Source organism: Poecilia latipinna, unplaced genomic scaffold (genome assembly GCF_001443285.1).
Source record: "Poecilia latipinna isolate Pla-1442-1.1 unplaced genomic scaffold, P_latipinna-1.0 Scaffold51, whole genome shotgun sequence".
Lineage (NCBI taxonomy): Eukaryota > Metazoa > Chordata > Actinopteri > Cyprinodontiformes > Poeciliidae > Poecilia > Poecilia latipinna.
The window spans coordinates 165,631-183,514 of NW_015112667.1; the positions used below are offsets into that span (position 1 = coordinate 165,631).

At 42.6% G+C, this 17,884-nt stretch overlaps 1 protein-coding gene across 8 annotated transcripts in view; it reads left to right on the top strand.

Moving 5' to 3' along the window:
- Positions 1-17,884, top strand: part of add3a (adducin 3 (gamma) a) — a 117,769-nt gene that overhangs the window by 95,098 nt on the left and 4,787 nt on the right. For 5 of the 8 annotated variants that reach the window (XM_015051246.1, XM_015051237.1, XM_015051229.1 and 2 more), the window contains 10 exons: positions 4,243-4,392; positions 4,492-4,635; positions 4,934-5,032; positions 6,250-6,426; positions 7,961-8,212; positions 8,335-8,439; positions 9,866-9,952; positions 11,069-11,092; positions 11,530-11,647; positions 15,624-15,716. In XM_015051246.1, coding sequence (XP_014906732.1) covers positions 4,243-4,392; positions 4,492-4,635; positions 4,934-5,032; positions 6,250-6,426; positions 7,961-8,212; positions 8,335-8,439; positions 9,866-9,952; positions 11,069-11,092; positions 11,530-11,647; positions 15,624-15,716 — 1,249 coding nt within the window. The remainder of the gene's footprint in view (positions 1-4,242; positions 4,393-4,491; positions 4,636-4,933; positions 5,033-6,249; positions 6,427-7,960; positions 8,213-8,334; positions 8,440-9,865; positions 9,953-11,068; positions 11,093-11,529; positions 11,648-15,623; positions 15,717-17,884) is intronic. The other 3 variants (XM_015051263.1, XM_015051254.1, XM_015051269.1) reach the window with 3 other exon arrangements.

The window sequence follows — 17,884 nt, forward strand, 5'->3', positions numbered from 1 at the left end:
TGTTATCGCATTTACATATTTTCCAGATATCCTGGAGCTCTAGTAGGAACGATGACTATTTAGAAAATATTGAAAGTCTGATCATCGTTCTTAGGATTGTGCATAAAAGTCAGGGGAAGCTGTCGAAGTGTAGCTCTGGTCACATGTGTCATTCTCTGCGTGTTTTGTTTCTGTCTTTATTTGCTTCTCTAATCTCCTCCCTCCTTCCTTTTCTTCTCCTCTTTCAACCTGTGTTGATGCTTTGAGGTCTCTAGTTACATGGTTGACTTGGAGAAGCATGGAGATTGATTAAGAGGAAGTCATCCGGAATAAAGACTCCGGAGGTTGCATCGGGGTCAGATGGGTGTAGAGAGAGAGAGAAAGAAAGAAAGAATGAAAGAAAGAGAAACAGAGAGAGAGAAAGAAAGAAAGAATGAAAGAAAGAGAAACAGAGAGAGAGAGAGAAGGCTGCAGGGTGCTGAATTTTGGTCAGTTTCACATCTCAGTAAAGATTTCAAAGATACAAAATATAATTGTTCTTTTTATTTGAATCTAGTCATTTGCTCTGATGTGGCTGATGTAGTTTCCTTTGATTTTGCTGCAGAATTTTCTTTCATGTTTCCCAAGTAGAAAATAGGGACTGATTACCGAGGCAGAACTAGACGTTGGGATTTCCAACGTGACCAAAGTTTCCTCCACCTGTACAGGACGTGTAGCAAACTCTCGGTCAGCTGCCTGATAAAATGACCTCAACACTTTCACCTTCCTTACAAAAAAGGCGATTTGGCTCTTAGGAAATGTTTCTACTGGCGCTCTTTCTTATTATTATTTATTTTCTTTCCCAGGCTGGCAGATTTTAAAGTAGCATCCTTTTGGGTAATTCTGGTGCATTTGCAGCAATGCTGCTAATGTGCAAAGTCCATGTCAAATAAATCTTTTCTATTCAATGTCTTACAGCTACAGTGGGAAAACTATTACTAATAAAAAGCTTTTTTATTAGTCCAAATTAGAAAAATTTCCCCCAAATTGCCCTTGGATGTTATTTGACTTTTTTTTACTATAAACTTTCACAGTTTTTGTATTCTGATAAAAGGCCTTATTACTGAGGGCTGAAAACGTTAAATAAACCGTAAAAAGACTGTAGCTCAGTCTTCAGTGCAACTCCAAGGAAATGACAATAAATACATGTTACAATATTAGGTCGTTATTTGGTATTTTCAGCATTAATTATTTATATGTGTATATGTATATATATATATATATATATATATATATATATATATATATATATATATATATATATATATAATTTAATTTTTTAAAAATAATAGCAATTAAGTAAAGTTTATTTGCATAGTACTTTTAATCATCAAGACAATTCAAAGTTCTTTACACCTTAAAACATAATATGGTCATCAATTATGAAACAGCAATAAACATTATATTTTGTTAAATAAGCATCAGATTTAATGATCAGTGTTTCACTTACTACGAATTAAGGTGGGTTTTTAGCCTTGATTTAGAAGGAACTCAGTGTTTCAGCAGTTTTTCACTTTTCTGGAAGTTTGTTCCAGATTTGTGGTGCATAGAAGCTGAATGCCGCTTCTCCACGTTTGGTACTGGTTCTGTAGAGCAGCACCAGAACCAGAAGACCTGAGAGGCCTGGAAGGTTGATGCAACAGATCTTTAATTCAATCATGTTAAACATTTTCCTGTTATGTGAATGAAAGCACAATAATTGCAGCATTGTTTAATGTTGTTATGACAACCACATTCCTGCCGACCCGTTCTCTAACTCTAACCTCTACCACTTATCTTTGTCTGCATGTTTTAAAGAATTTTACGCTCAGGTTTAACCTGTTTTATCCACCTCTCTGCACTGAGCAGCATCACCTTTATTGTTGTTTTGAAGTTTAGAAATGCATCTTTTCTGTGTTTTTGACTGACAGGACGCAATTTAAAAGGCGTGACAGACTGAGCAGAGCGATACTTTGGACATGTGACGTGACCAAATCAATGCTCAACAGCCCACCAGCCTTCTGTGTCTGTGCAGAGGTGACTGTGATGGTTATTTGTGCTCAACCGGTACCGTTCGCCTCCATCTGGCTGGGTGACGGATCAATAAAACGTCATCTGGTGAAACACCCACGTAGAAGTGGAAAGGTCGAGCTTCGACTGGGGCGTACATGTCTGGTCGACCCAACAATCCCCTCCGAACGACAAAATCTGTGGATTTTTACTGCTGCTTAGACACACGTTACATTTGAATTTCTTTACCCAGTTAGCAGCAGGGAGACGTTTGAAGTTGAAAAAGAAGAATGAAGGTTTTTAAGGTCCAAAATGTTCTTGCACCAAAAAACAACCGTAAAGAAATGCTGAGTGAACGGCGTATTTTAAGTCCGGGATTTGCTGTGCCTCGAGATATTATCACGTCCAGATTTTTTTCAGTCGCTGGTCTGATAAACCTGGTGTTCGAAATTTATTCTCCTGTTTTTCTGAATCCCTCTGATTAAGTCTTAGAGAGGGGAACGTCTCAAAACAATGGAAGCAGCCATGTCTGATTCAAGGTCTGTGATGATTAAACACATTAATTAAGATGTGAAAGCATTAAGCACATATAAGCCATTTAAAAGAAACATACTAAAGTCATTGACTAGTGGTCTAACGTTGTTGTGATGTGATGGTAGAAATTCAACAAAACGTGTGATGAATACAGTTTAATGCTCATTAAAAAGTTATTTTTAGCTTAGTTTACCATTTTTATCAGGCTTGTAACTAAATGTTGGAGGGAAAAAGTCAAATTTCTGAGGTTGATGACTCCAGATTATCATCTTCAGATGGCAGTTTATTGCGCAACATTTTGAAAAAAAACTATTTTTGCAAACAAGAGGTTTGGTTATGTTGTAACCAAAAATTCATGCGGTCTGGAAGTGTAGCCAGTTGAAAAATGTAACTTTTCTTTCCTCTGGAGGAGCAGATAATGTCATTTTTCGTTATAATATTGACTGATGTCAGGGAGTTGGTCTAATGCCTTTGTTGAAGGGAGAGTATCCGGTTTTGTATCCGACGCTGCGTGGGCATATTTCATTTCACTTTACTGGGTCTGCTTTTATTCCTTTAGCCTCTCTGCTTTCCTCTCAGGAGAGCTGTCAAGATGTTTATTTGCTCCACTTTTCCTTAAACCAGCTCAGTGAAAAAGTTGCAGTGAAAATATCTGGAAATAGACTAACGAACCATAGATATGTAAATGTAACATCAATACAAAAAGTATTGATGCTAACATAATGCTATGCTAGGTTAAAGAAAGCTACCACAAAAACATGTCCTCTGTGATGGATAACGCTTCAGCTGGCCCTTTTTAGAACTGCTTTCAGATTTCCTGTCAGGTTTAGTGTTAAATATTGGTTCGGTTGCTATAGTGAGAGATTTTAACATTCATGTTGTCGCTGAAAGTGACGGCCCAGCGGTGGACTTCAGCGACCTTCCTCAAGGTATCCGCAGACCTACTCACTTTTGTTTTCATGCTTTCGTCCCTGTGCTGCCGTGGCAACGGGTGCGGACAGGTAAAGTCCATCCTGTCCGAGTTTAACGGCGTTCGCCAAACCTGAGAGAAAACGTCATTACTGAAGCTCTTCAGCAATCAGCTGCTACTGTCGTTAACTTGTTAGTTTTCTTTAGCACAGAAGCTGCTCTTGGATCAGTGCTCCGTATTCTCAATCAGCAGCTGCTCATAAAAGTCAGGAGGCCCGGTAACGCTGCAGGTTTCTTCCTGTTAGCAGGGAGTTTTTCCTCTCCACTGTCGCTGCACGCATTCTCACTTACTGCAAGAGATTGCAAGAGCGTCAGTGACTCAACACAATCTGCTGGGTTTCATTGGCCTCAAAATGTTTTTTTTTTTTTTTTTAGCTAGTTTGAATAATAAACTGAACTTGACTGCATGGTTTGATGTCTAGGATGTATATGTATGTCTGAATGGACTAAATTGGCATTTTTGTAAAGTCTAGATTATTTGTGTAGCACATTTCTGCAACAAGGAAGGCAGTTCAAGGTGATGTACATTTTAAAGACATAATACAATAAAAATTTTTAAAAGACATTACATTACTGTGGAGGAACAAAGAGAAGTAAAGACAAAGTGTATTTAGATGACATGTTGTGGATTGCTGCTACATAAATGAACTGAATTGAATTAAAAATGTTGGACATCCCCAACATCCAGCCAAAACAAATGAGCCGACGGTCCGTCTGTCCTCGTCCTCTCAGGTGAAGGTGAACATCATCGGGGACGTGATCGAGCAGGGCTCCACCACCCTGCGGATGGACTCTGCCGGCTTCAGCCCGCACGCCGCCATCTACTCCATGCGTCCGGACATCCGCTGCATCATACACGTTCACACTCCGGCCACGGCGGCTGTAAGCGCACCCCACGCCGCGCTGCGCATTGCAAGAGCTCGATTTGACGTGATGGCGTGAGGAACAATCTGTCTTTTCCTCTCTTTTATTCCCATTTAGGTGTCGTCGATGAAGTGCGGCCTCCTGCCAATCTCCCAGGAAGCGTTGATCTTGGGAGACGTCGCCTACTACAACTACCAGGGCAGCCTGGACGACCAGGAGGAGCGCAGGGAGCTGCAGAAAGCCCTCGGCCCGTCAGCGAAGGTCGGCTTCCCCTCGGCCTTTTTTATATGATCTTTCACCAAACATTATCTGCAGGAGTTTTAAAAATATCTAAGCCAGAGGAAGTTCTATATCTGGAAGTTCGAGTTAAGAAAATAAAGACGTAATTATCAGGGCGGGGTGCGTTTTGAAATGGGAAGCAGCGGCGCATCCTGTGGGAGTTTCCTCTGTGTTTTTGGTTAATTTATCATTTTTGTGTTTCTGAGCTGAAGGACGCTAGACAAACAAACCTCCCCGTCTGACCTACAGTTTTGTGTGTGTGTGTGTGGTTTGTGTGCAGATTTTGGTGTTGAGAAATCACGGCGTAGTCGCTCTCGGGGAAACCATCGAAGAGGCCTTTCACTACATCTACAACGCCCAGTACGCCTGCGAAATCCAGGTACTGCCGCACATCTCCGGCTCCGTTCAGCCCACCGGCAGATTTCCCAGCAAACCTAATCTCCCACCAGCCGCTGCCATGTTGCTCCACGCAGACCGCACACTTTTAATCTCTCGCCATGTGGACAGTGTTGGCAAAACACGGCGTTATAATTGGAATATTAGGAGTTTCGTGAAGAGGGGAACAGTCTAATTAGGTTTTTTTCCCCCCCCACATTTTGTCAAATTGAAACCACAAACTTTACAGAGCTTTTTCTGTATGTGTCATTTGGAGCCACAAAAGTCTCATTGAATAAAAACAACTTGGTTTTGGTTTTTTTGTTGTTGTTTTTAAGAAACTCCTATTAATTATTTTTTAGTTTTTAAATAAATAAAATTAATTATCTTTTGCCATAAGAATATAGACACATTTTATTTACTTTTTTTTCTTTTTGCTAGTGTCAAGAATCTAAAATTACTCTTGAGACTTTTAGTGTCATTGTGGAAATTCAGTGCAATTATTTCTTGAAACGACAACAAAAAAACGAGAAAAAAACCCCTAAAACCTGAATTAGCGCTTATGTTTAAAAACATTATTTCTCTTAGTTATTTGTTATATGTGATACACCAGCACAAGATAATGCACAATTGTAAAACAAAAGAAAAACGATGCAAGGTTGTCAACAAAGTGCCTTCAGGTTCGTCGTAATGTCACAAAATGTGAAAATGTTCAAAGTTTCTGAACATTATGTGATTATAAGCCACTGTTGTGGTTTTATTTATCCTAAAGCAGGATGGGAAGTCCCACCTAGACGATAACTGGGCGTGAATTACTAACTCAAATAAAATGTCATCCTCAAATTGCGTAAGTCCAGATTGTCTCATGCGTTTCGTGGGCGCTTGTAAACACGGTGGATTTGAGCCGACAGCTCGCCCCTCCTCCTCCCCGTCTCCTGTAATGTGGCACACCAAATCTCCCAAATGACTGTCACCCTGTCAACCAAAAGAAAAACATTAATCCATCTTGCAAAGCCCGGCTTAAATTCTACAAATAAATCCCCACGGGGCGTGTTGGCTGCGCGTCCAGCTCCGCATGTTCTGAGCTGATTTACTCTCAGACTCCTTGGTTTTGTTAAATCACCTTCCTTCCATTTTGTGCGGAAATAAGTTGGAAGTGTTTGATCTGAAATCACAGATGGCAACAGAAGCTCAAAGCACTTTTGTTTTTTTGTTTTTCAGGTGAATGCTATCTCGTGTGCTGGAGGAGTGGACAACCTCATAGTGCTGGACCCTGAGAAGTACAAATCCCGCGTGTTCGCCGTGGCGTCGGCGGCGGACGTCAACATGGCCGGCCAGTACAAGTGGAAGGTCGGAGAGCTGGAGTTTGAGTCTCTGATGAGAATGCTGGATAATCTGGTGAGTCTATCGACTCGCCTGGCATCAGGCCGATTAAAACTCCGCGTCGTCCTCTGCATCCGTTGGCGGAGGAAGAAGCTTTCCCATTGAGCGGCAGCGTCTCTGCTGACTCGGTCAAGAATTGTACACCGATAGCAGTTTTCTGGCTGATCACATCCATTTCTCTCCTTTATCCCTCTGACGCCGACATTTTCTGTAAGTTGTTGCTCTTGGCTCAGGAGGCCGAGACAGCGATGAGAACGGGGGGCGACAGCAGCGTCGTTGTTCTGCCTCTCCATCTCGTCAAGCTTCCAGCTGTGAGCGTGTCGAAGCATCTGTGCGGAAAGCAGGATGTTGCCGGAAAAAGTTCCCTGCCAGCTCAGCTGGGGCGATGAAGCCGAGTTGAAAGGTCAGCTCTGACGGCGGGGTGCAGATGAGAAGAAAAGCCGCGTCTGAAAAGTTGACGGAACAACAGCGGCGACACGACGGAGGGAGAGGAAATGGGAATGTGTGAAGGAAAAATGGAGAAATGAAGAGGGGCGAGGAGGAGGAAAGGGTGAAGGTGCAGATGGGTGTGAGAGGAAATGGCTCTGAGTTTGTCCTCTGTGGCGTTTGAAACCCTGCAGCTACTTTGCTGTTTTGTTTTTGTTTTGTCGTCCGTCTGAGGTTACTTTCACGCAGCAGGAACATGCAACCCATATCCGGCTTGGTTTCCCTGTAGGGATGGGTTGGTCCAGGGTGCAGTTAGTTGTTCCCACCACATGGCCTCGTTGCAAACTGAAGGTTTTAGTTCATCTTCCCTTTCATCCTGTCATGGATGAAAGTTCGTGACAGACTAGCATGTAGTCGTCTTTTCTCTTTTCATAAAATCTGGACTTCACAAAACCAGCAGAACGTGGGTCCTCAAAGGCCGGCATCCTGCATGCTTTAGTTTTCCCCCTGTTGGCAGTAACAACCTTTTCAGCAGGTCAATGTTCTTCTTAGGCCTTTAATGAGCCGCCATTTGATCCAGGTGCGTTAAACCAGGAAGTGAGGCCCTCGATGACCCACTTTGGACACCACTGACATAAAAACTTTTAGCCCTTTCTCCCTGTTGTTTCCCAACCAGAAATTTCCTTTTGGAATATGTTGCCTTCTGAGGTTACATTGATGTAAATTTAAATTTAAAAAAAACTTTAATATTGACTTGATGGAAAGTTTACATTTATACTGAAAGTTTGTTATTGTTGCATTCATCTTCATTCTTTGTTTCGTTCTGATATTGTTGAAATGGTTTGTGCGGTAAGGTATTTTATTATCTCCTTATTGAAGCAGTTGAATTTTGTGTTTTAATTTAATGTTTTGTGATGTTTGAAAAGGATTTTTGTTTGGTGTGGATCCCAGGAGGAGGAGCCTCTACTGCGGCAGAGCCTAGAAATGGAGAACCTTAAATAAACAAATACCAAACTGCAAATATTTCACTAATGACGTGACGTCCGAAGGCGACCGGTTGCTGCCGTATTTTTGCTTTGGGGTGTCGGAGGAAAGGGAGTCTGAGGCTGTGTTTTCTTTTCAGGGCTACAGAACGGGCTACGCCTACCGACACCCCATCGTTCGGGAGAAGCCGAGGCACAAGAGCGAAGTGGAGATCCCCGCCACAGTCACGGCCTTCACGTTCGAGGAGGACGGCGAGGCCCTGCGGCTGCCCTTCAAGTTCCTCCAGCAGCGGCAGCAGAGGGAGAAGACGCGCTGGCTCAACTCCCCCAACAGCTACACCAAGGTCAGCGTGGAGGCCGGAGAGGAGCGCTGCAGCAGCCGGACGACCACGGTGAGAACCGAAGCCGTCCCCGGCTCGTCTGCCTCAAACAACGCGATGCTAGAGCGCCATCTGGTGGCGCAGCGGCAAACAAGCACCCTGATTTAGCTGCGGTCTCGCCTACCTGTTTGCAGTGGATGAGGGCGGATGAAACGGGAACTCCGATCCGGATTGAAGACCCAAATCAGTTCGTCCCTCTAAACACAGACCCCAGCGAGGTGCAGCAGAAGAGGAACAAAGTGAGTCCAGTTGTTTATGTTGGCTGCTTTTCAAAGGCTTCTACAGTAAGCACTTAAAATGACCGACGTTAGGAGATAGTTTCTATAAACAAAACAAAAGTGTGTGTTGTGAGTCCAGAAGGAAAGGAAGGACTGTGTGACATTTTCACTCCTTTATTTTGAAGCAGTCGATTCAGTACAAAATGCAAACCGGACACCTGACGGGTTTCAAAAAAAAAAAATCACAGTCCTTCTAGAAACGGTAAGCGGGATGTCAAAAAGACGGACGTTTATGCAGCCAAAGGCTTTCGGAGATGGGCTGAGCGAAGCAGAGTTTACGCGGCTGATGGAGCAGCCGCAGCACACAGAGAGAACGACTCGGTACGGATGAGTAGAACGAACTAACCATGCAGAAATCTCATGGTACTTCAGTTCATGACGACTCTAGCGAGGTTTCCGTGGTCTTTGGAAAAGAATCCGTCTCAAACGATGCATCACGGGTCCTGTGTCGTCCTTTCCAGCAGGCGCTTTTCCACATATCCATCTTTTGTTTTACGCCCGACATTCTCAGAGCTTTTGTTCCTGAAAAGTCAATCTGATTCTCAGGGTTCCTGCACTTTTCCAAGCTTGAGTATCCAGAGCTGCCAGTCACTTCAGGGATATTCTAACATATAAAACCCTAAAGTTTATATGCGAAGTTTAGGAAAAATTACTAGAAAAGAAAAGGAGGACACTTGTTGCATACTTGTGTATCAGATGTGCCATGCAGCCCAGTGTGGGTAATGGCAACATAAACTTTGTCGTCCATCTTGGTTCCAGTGTTTTCCTGTTTTGAAGACCAGCTCAGAGAACCGAGTCTGTTTTAACACAATCTAAACAACTTCAAAAAGTCAATTAGAAAACACAGTAGATTTCCATTATAGGAATCGTTTGGGGTGTTGATAGTTGTGGCTCTGATTGTTTCTATAAAAGTCGCATCATGTTTGTTTGTGTAGCACATTTCAGCAAAAAGGCAGTTCAAAGCACTTTAAAACAAAAGCGTCATACAGTCAGTGACCAACGTTACAATAAGCATTACATTTTGTCAAAAAGTCAAAAATCATCAAAATCTTGGTAACATTTTGAAGACCCCACAATCAGAAAACATTTGTTCTATGACGTCGGCGTCAATCATCAAACATCAATCAAACATATCGATTGATGTTTCACTCACGACTAATCAAAGGCAGCTCTGAACAAATGGGTTTCTGGCCTCGTTTGAAAGGAGCTCAGTGTTTCGGCAGCTTTGCAGTTTTCTGGACGTTTGCTCCAGATTTGCGGATCATAAACAAATGAAAACTTGTCATGAATATATGTGTATATATGTTTTTCTGAGTTTTGCTTCCAAACCCGACAGCGGCCTTGAACCCTTCGTCGTCCTGCTGACCTCTTGTCTGTCCCGTTCCAGATCCGAGAGCAGAACCGGTTAGACGTGATGACGTCAGGTCCGCGCTCTCAGCACCTCGCCGGCATTCCTGTCGATCAGCCGCGACGGGTGAGAAACGTCTTCCGGTTCATCACGGCTCCACTAACAGACTTTTGTGCAGCTCTGGGCACTTTGTGCCTTTTGACATGATTAGAAAAATGCATGTTGTCACAACAATATGTGACTTTGTTAGAGAGGCAGCAGTTCACCGCTGTGCTCTTTCCTTGAAGTATTGATTGATTGATGTCTCTCTTTTTTATTTGACATAAACAAACTACTAATAATAATTTAAAAACCGAGTCAGTTATGTGTATATTAACAAAACCAAAGCTGATGTTCTGATGTTGGAGCGACGATGTTTCCTTTCAGAGCTTCAGAGTAGGACCTTGTTTATTTTTAAGATTCAAGGTTGAGCTCATATTATTTGGATTTGTTACACACAGTAATAAATCATTACATCATCCAAATTGATGATGTAATGATTAGGGATAGCAGCTGATTAAAGCCCCCAAAATCAGTTGCAATATAACCAAGATTGAAAAAATAAAAAATACAGAAATGTTGGTCTGCTTAAAAGTATTTCCAAATACTGTGGTTTATATGAGCCAATATTTTTATCAAGGCATTTTTTTCCATGAACTACTGCATCAGTGCTGCGTGACACACGGTTCTTCAGATCTTATGAATTTCCCCCCCGAGCTTTTGAATGGGCTTTGCTTTACAATCCTCCCGAGGCTGCAATTGGAAACTTCCAAACCACACTTTTTCCTTCTACTAAACTTTCCATTTGTGTGCTTGGGCACGTTACTCTGAAAGTCATCTTTGGCATCAATTGATGAGACGGGAGATAATGTTCAAATCCACAATCTTCTCCAAGATTTGAGTATTTCCAAAATGGCCGCCACATAACATTTCTGTATTAAAAATCCCTTGCATTATATTCTAATCTACTTAGATTCACAGGGATCGACACTCGAAGTTTCAAGTCTCCTTGCGAGTCTCTTGCCTTTTATCTATTATTCGATTTGGCCACTAGGGGGAGACAAGCATGTATGGAAAGCAGGATCCTCTCTAAAGCTTCATTCAAAACTACAGCAATAACACGAAACACACACTTCAAAAGTCTCATCCCGACACGTCTGAGCTGATTCTTTGTGTTTTCTCCGTTGCTGTTTTGTCTCGAAGGATCCGGGGCAGATAGACGTGCCGGTAAATATTCTCAAGCATCGTGCTTGTTGGTTCCCCGTTTGCAGTGGGCTTTATTTCACCCCCACACATTTCATTTGATTTGGTTTTGTTTTGAAACGCCGCATGACGCTGTGCCTGGAGACCAAACTACTCTTTAATCGGTTTGCACCAGTTTTCCATTTATTTGGGACACGTCTCACGTGCTGTTAATTTATGGTGTCTTATTCGGAGCATGATGAGTGTTCTCGACTTGTTTATGCATCTAAATCTCAGCAGGAGTGCGTACTGTGACTTGTCATTTGTGTGTATGGGATTGACTGGAGGATATGTGTTGGATTATTAGACGTAATCTGATTTATTTTGGTTATAAATGGTGTTTGTGTCGACGCTCCTGTGCTCACCCTTTGCTCTCCCTGTCCTCCCCTCCTCCTCCTCCTCCTCCTCCTCTTCCTCTTCAGCCATACGTGCCCACAGAGGAGGAGCAGATGGCTCCTCTTCCTCCCAACCCGTTCAGCGAGCTGTTGGAAAAGGAGCAGCACCACAAAAACGTGGAGAGAAGGCAACTTGGCCTCAGCGGTACGACACACACTCTGTTTGATCAATGTTTAAACTCTCTCTATCTCTCTCTCGCTCTCACACACGCACACACACACGCACACACACACTCCTCCTGGTCAGTGGAAATCTGTGATGGTTCATCGTTCAGTAAAAGTATCGTCAGCCTCAAAAAAAACAAAAAAACAAACATGAGCTCAACAATCCGTATGCAACCTTCAAATTAAGAGCATTAAGAGAGAGATGAGTTTGAAGAAGAGAAGTCTGCTTCATGGTGGAAATGTCCCTTTAATGAACTCTGTGTGCAACATTAACAGAGTCCAAATGTTGCTTTTAAAATATTTTTTTATGTTTCTGATCAGACCAGAGGTTTTTTTTTTCTGCTTCTGAGGCTGAAAACTAAACTGAATGCCAACATTGAAAAAAATCTTACCAAGTATTTATTTTTATTTTTATTTTATTTTGTAGTGTTAATATCTTGGTACACCTTAAATAAGACAAAACTAACTTACAAGCAACTTTTCAACAACATATAGGAGCTTGTTTTAAGTCAATAATTCATGAATAATATTAATGAAGAAGTTCTGGTTCCACTGGCTATTTCACTTAAAACATGGAAAAAATGTCTTGGTAAGATTTTGTGTTTTTGCAGTGAACCTTTTCCTTAAAGCCTGAAGAATTGTTATTTTACCCGACGCTGCAAAAACAACCCAAAAACCACTAGGAGGTTCTCTCCCACTGCAGCGCCTTCATACATCTCTGAAACAAAAAGTGAAAAGTCCTGTTATATTTCTAGTTTGAATTTCTTTAACAGTATTTAGATTTTGAAACTAAATGTTCTTGTTTTTGATAAATACAAATCTATTGCAAAAAAAAAACAAAAACAAACAAACATCTGCTAGATATCGGCATCTTCCAGATGAATGTTTAAAGTTTCAAGTGCATTTCTTTCAGCTCGTTTAAAATCCAATTATGTCAACCGCTTGTTGAGCGGCAGATCAGAGCAAAACATCTGGAGCAGCTTTCCAGTTGATGTTGAACCAAATCTGGATTAAACTCTCCACTTGCAGATTGATTCCTCTCATCTCGAGTCGGATTCGTTCCCTCCGATCCCCTCGCAGCCGGTGGTTCAAAACTCCATCCGTCTCCGGTCGGAGGCGCTGCGTCTCGTTAGCGGCGCCGTCAAACAAGCGGACGGCGTCAAAACTCGGGAGTTCACACCCGAAGACGTCGCTGCTTCCTTTAGCGCCGCTCGGAGTCGGTGCTAATCACATTATCTCTCTCTCTGTTTAGAAAGACAATCAGAAATCAGTAGTGAGCAGACAGCGGTGAAGGGGTTCACTCGCGGCTCTGCAGAGCTCTGGGCTCGCTAGGCCACGTTTTGGATGCGGCTGTTTAATGCGGCCGTGTTTACGGGCCATGTGTTCACGCATGTGTGTGGTACGTGTCCAAATGTTCTGCGCCGTCCCGTGCATATGAAAGTGCCTGTGTGACAGGCCAGCGTGACTAAGACAGCAGACTGAACCGACAGCAGGTCTTCACACCCTCCTCACGAGCGCAGCCCGTTGCTATGACACTGTTGCCCCCACAGCCCCATGAATCCCCGGTGACCCATCTGGATGCAAGCTGAAGTCCGTCTGGAGAGGCCCGAGACATGCTGCACACACACTCACGCACACACACTAATGTGCTCATATGTAATTGGTTGCAGGTTGAGTTCTGATCGTCTCCTGTACGTTGTGGATGCTCATCGTTTGAAATCCAACAAAACTTGGTATAAAATATAAAAGTGCAGACCCATGCAGCTATGAAAAGTACTTTTTATGAGATTATTATTCATGGATGAGCTTCTCCAGATCTTGCTGAGACATTAGTCTTTTAATCCTGGAGATGTTCTTCAGGTGATAGAAGGCCGACTTTGTGATTGTCTTCATGTGGCTCTGAAAGTTCAGGTCAGAGTTCATCACTGCACCCAGATTTCAGGCCTGATTGCTGATTTCGGTCTGTAATAACTGAAGCTGGGTGACTCAGTGACTTTGTTTCTGTTCAGCCTGAGAAAATGATGGCACGTCCACACTTTGACTTGTTCTTACCGTCTGATCTGTGATTGGATGGTTTTCTGATTCACCAAGTGACATCGTAACATAGAGCTGCATACAAACTGCATGGATATGGTAGCTAATGTCATTTCTGGTTTGTAGCCAGAGCTGGTGGGACCACGTAGATTTTAAATGGGAGGGGTCCTAGGATTGGACCTTGGGGTACTCCACATGTGACTTCTGTCTGCAGCAATGAGAAGTTAAATATTGAAATTAAAAAAAGCCCTAATCCTGTCAGAAATATCCCTTCAAGCTAAGCTGATGCTTCAAATCTCCACATTGCTCATGTGAGCGCTTTCCACCTTCATGTCCCACATGGAGGAAATGGGATGAGACATTTGAACAGCACCAGGCAGGTTGCTGCCCGTCCGCTCTGTAAAAGGTCGGTTCAGAGGAGCCGACCAGCACAGCGGCAGATGTCAGCTAAAAGTGGAGTCTGGAAGGTTGTCACTTACTCACACCTAATTCACGTTCGAGACTAATGAAGCTGCTAATCCCAGAGTTGGCTTTGAACTAAGAAACTTGTCAAAGCTGCACCACTAATGTTGTTCACTGGGAAACCTCTGTGACGGTCTGCTAGTTTTAAAAAATATATATATATAAAACTGCCATTTGTGAGAAAATGTAACGTTTATTTTATGTCATGATGACATCGGTGTCCTCGCAGACCCACTGACTAACATGAGCATTTCGAAGGAGACAGTCGAGGAGATAAGTACGTTCATTCTGTGGTAGGAAAAAAAACCTCCCTATCATTAAAATCTCTTAACAAAAACAAAAAGAAAACAAATTAAAATAAATTACAAAGGCTTCTTTTAAGTTCTACAGTAACTTGATCAGATTGTTTGGGAAGTTGTAGTTTGTGTTTTTTGTTTTAGGAAGTTATGCTGTGTGACGTATTACATGTCACAGGCTCCTTTTTCAGTAGCTCATTGTTGAAATGGGTATGAAATAAGTCGGAAAATGGTACAAAAACACTTGAACTTGCCTGCATTTATGGATGAAAACCTAGATTTATCTTTCCACTGTAGTCAGCAGGACGGTGAGGGAGGTAGAAAACAATCTGCAAGGTTCAATAACCCAGAAAGTCTGCATAATAACCATTACACTTACTCTAGTATCTTTATCAGTTATTTGTAATGCATGCCAGGAAAAAAAAAAAAGCCTTTTCTGTCCTACCAACACAAATGTAACTTTGAGATCGCCAAACGCTACTGGAATCACACACATCGATCAGTTGAGGCTGTGATTGGACTTTTGGACAAATTCAGACGCGTCTAGCTTGAAATAAAAAAAAACCCAAAATGAACCTAATCCTCTGTTGTTCTGCGTGGTGGAGAGTATGTCATGCTCTGTGCCGCTTTATCTTTTAAGAGAATTGGGATTCTTGTTAGATTGCTCGTTATCATGAACCACCATGTTGGACTCACCACGTCTGCGGAGCCACAGTTTATTTCCAGGCCTTTTTAACGGCTTTACGTGAGGATCAAAGTTGACGCTTAGGTTTTGTAGTGTCGTAAAAGCGTCGCCATGGGGGGGAGCGGTAGCTGCTTCTCGTGGTCAGCGAGCCGCCGCTCGGAGCATCTGCCTCCTCACCGGGATATTGAGTCCTAGCCTGTTGCAAAGTGAGCTGAGCCACCCACAGAAAGAGAGCCTGATGATCAGCAGACAAGGATTTTCTTTTTCAAGTTTTGTGGGAAACCAGCTGTGCATGGCCTGATTCTAACATGTGTCTGTGTGTGTTGTCGCTAATCTCTTCCTCCCCTCCCTCTCAAATCCCTCCAACCTCTCATCCCACTCACTCCCTCTGTCGTCCCTCTGCTTTAACTCACCCACCCCCACTCCGATGCCGCGCTGCAATCCTCTCACCCGTTCCTCGCCGACCCACCTCCCTGCAGATGGCGAGCACGAGCTAACCTCCGACGACGGCTCCACGCTCTCTCAGTCTCTGTCTGTCACCCAGTCTCCGCAAAGCACTCCGGCTAAAGAAGGTATCGCTCACACAGAGGAAGACTGGCTGCACTGCTGTCTGTCTCTTAAGTCGGATGCTTGCTAACATTGGAGCATGCCTAACAGATTTGAGTTTGCTTTTTCTCATTTGTTTTAACTTGATTGTGAATTAATCATTTTCGAACAAGCCAAAGCTTTTAAGATGAAGTTGTTTGATGTTTTGTCCTAGTCAACATATTTTTTTTACTTCCAGATTTAAATACATATATATAAACAAAAAATTAAATTCTAAAGTATTTTCTTTCATCAAGTTATGAGCACTTTTAATTCACTTGGGTGCAACATGAAACATTGTGAAACTGGGCCTTTTAATTGGAAAATCCATCATGCTAGCAGATTTGACTTGTTTTTAAAAGCTTTCACTGTGGATATCCGTCATTAGAAAGTTGATCAAATTATGACTTGTGCACATGTTAGGTAGTGTATTATTTTATAAATGAGTCATATTCCAGGTGAATGGCTGGATCGTGAAATATAATTTTTTAGGTTATGGTAAAGAGTTTTGATTTATGCCATTTAAAGTAAGCCAACTAGAAATCCTCTCTCCCAATCTGATACCATGTAAAACCTGTAGAATATATATATAATTTATGTGCTTAAATATTCTCACAATTAAAGTTTGTGAAGGTAAGTATGCATATTAACTTTCCATGTTGATATGATGCATTGATAATGTAGCATATAGCATGTTTTTTGGCCAAAGCAGGTTACAAAAAAACCTGTTTACAGAAATGTTTTCATCCACATAGAAACACCAAGAAAGGCCCAGAAAGCTTTTTACTCCCCCTGACCTGTAAGTGGCGCTAAGCAAGCGTCTGCACAAGGTTAGCCGTGAACACAAGGAACAAGAATGGCAAACGACAACGCTTTCGTGGAACCTCAACTCCTGGAGAACCTTTAATGAGGTTCTGCTGAAGCAGCGTCAGAATAACAAACAAGTAATCTGGCGTTGTTGATCGCTGCAGCAGCCAGTGCAGTCTTTTTGGTTTGGATTGCCTTTATTTTCTTAGCAAAATCACTATTAGGATGCTGAGTTGTGTCTTTAGTGATGTTAGAAAAAATATCTGATATTAACCTTCGATATCAGACTTGCTTCATCCGAAATATTTCGTAAAAACAGAAGAAATCCGTATGGCTCGCTGCATCTCGGTTAGCAGCATGCCAAGCTGTCTGCGTCCTTTGAATAATTCACTGTTCGACAAAAGCAGCTCTAAGCAAACAGGTAAATAATTAAAGTTAATATTCCATAGTGTGTTTATTTCAGCTGAAAACGAGCATAAAGTGTCCTCAATAAAGCGAGTAACTCACCTTAGGGACAAACTCCTTTTTTTTCTCTCTCTCTGTCTTCCGCTGGTTTAAAATATCACAAGCCCTCCCAGTCGAGTCAAATAAATACTCCGGGATGACAAGGCGACATGATTTGCCGTATTGACCTACAGTATTTTCTCCTTTAGTGCGAAGCTTCTCACATCTGACACTTGAAACTGGTTAATGCACCTCAAAGAGACGCAGAGATCACACTCGACCCATTAGCGCTCGTAAATAACGGCACGCGGGGATCGAGTTCCTGTCGACTTCCTCCCGGCGCAAACACGAGAAAGCCCCACCCAATAGCGATTGACCCAGTGACATCGCCCCAACTCACGTATTCTGACGCCACGGCTACGGGGTCAGACGAAACCAGGTCACCGCTCCGTTTAGTCGGCCTGCTTGTTCTCAGGTGTGAACGCACAGGTAGGTCCATGTGAGCAGCGTTACGTGAACCGCTGCTAATGCGAGCGGGGTTCATGACACTGTTTTTGTTAAATTGAGAAGGAGGGCAAACTCTCTGGGCTATGAGATTTTATTAATTATTTTCACATGCTGTAAATTGCGAAATATGAGAAGCACGATGAGAGGAAGAGGGAAGTTGAGCGCGGTTTGAAGGGGAATTAACGTGTTTGGTAAATCCAGTCGTCTGGGAGGAAAACATCCGCACAGTAACATGGTTTGTGTCATGAGCTGATGCTCTGTGCAGCCAGTCTTGAGAAGATGTTTTAAGACAGCTGTTATTTTTTATAGATTTCAGGGGAAAACGTCAAGTTTATGGAAAGTTTCAATATTTACAGGAATATTAACTCTTCTTGACTGAGATTGACTTGGTAACACT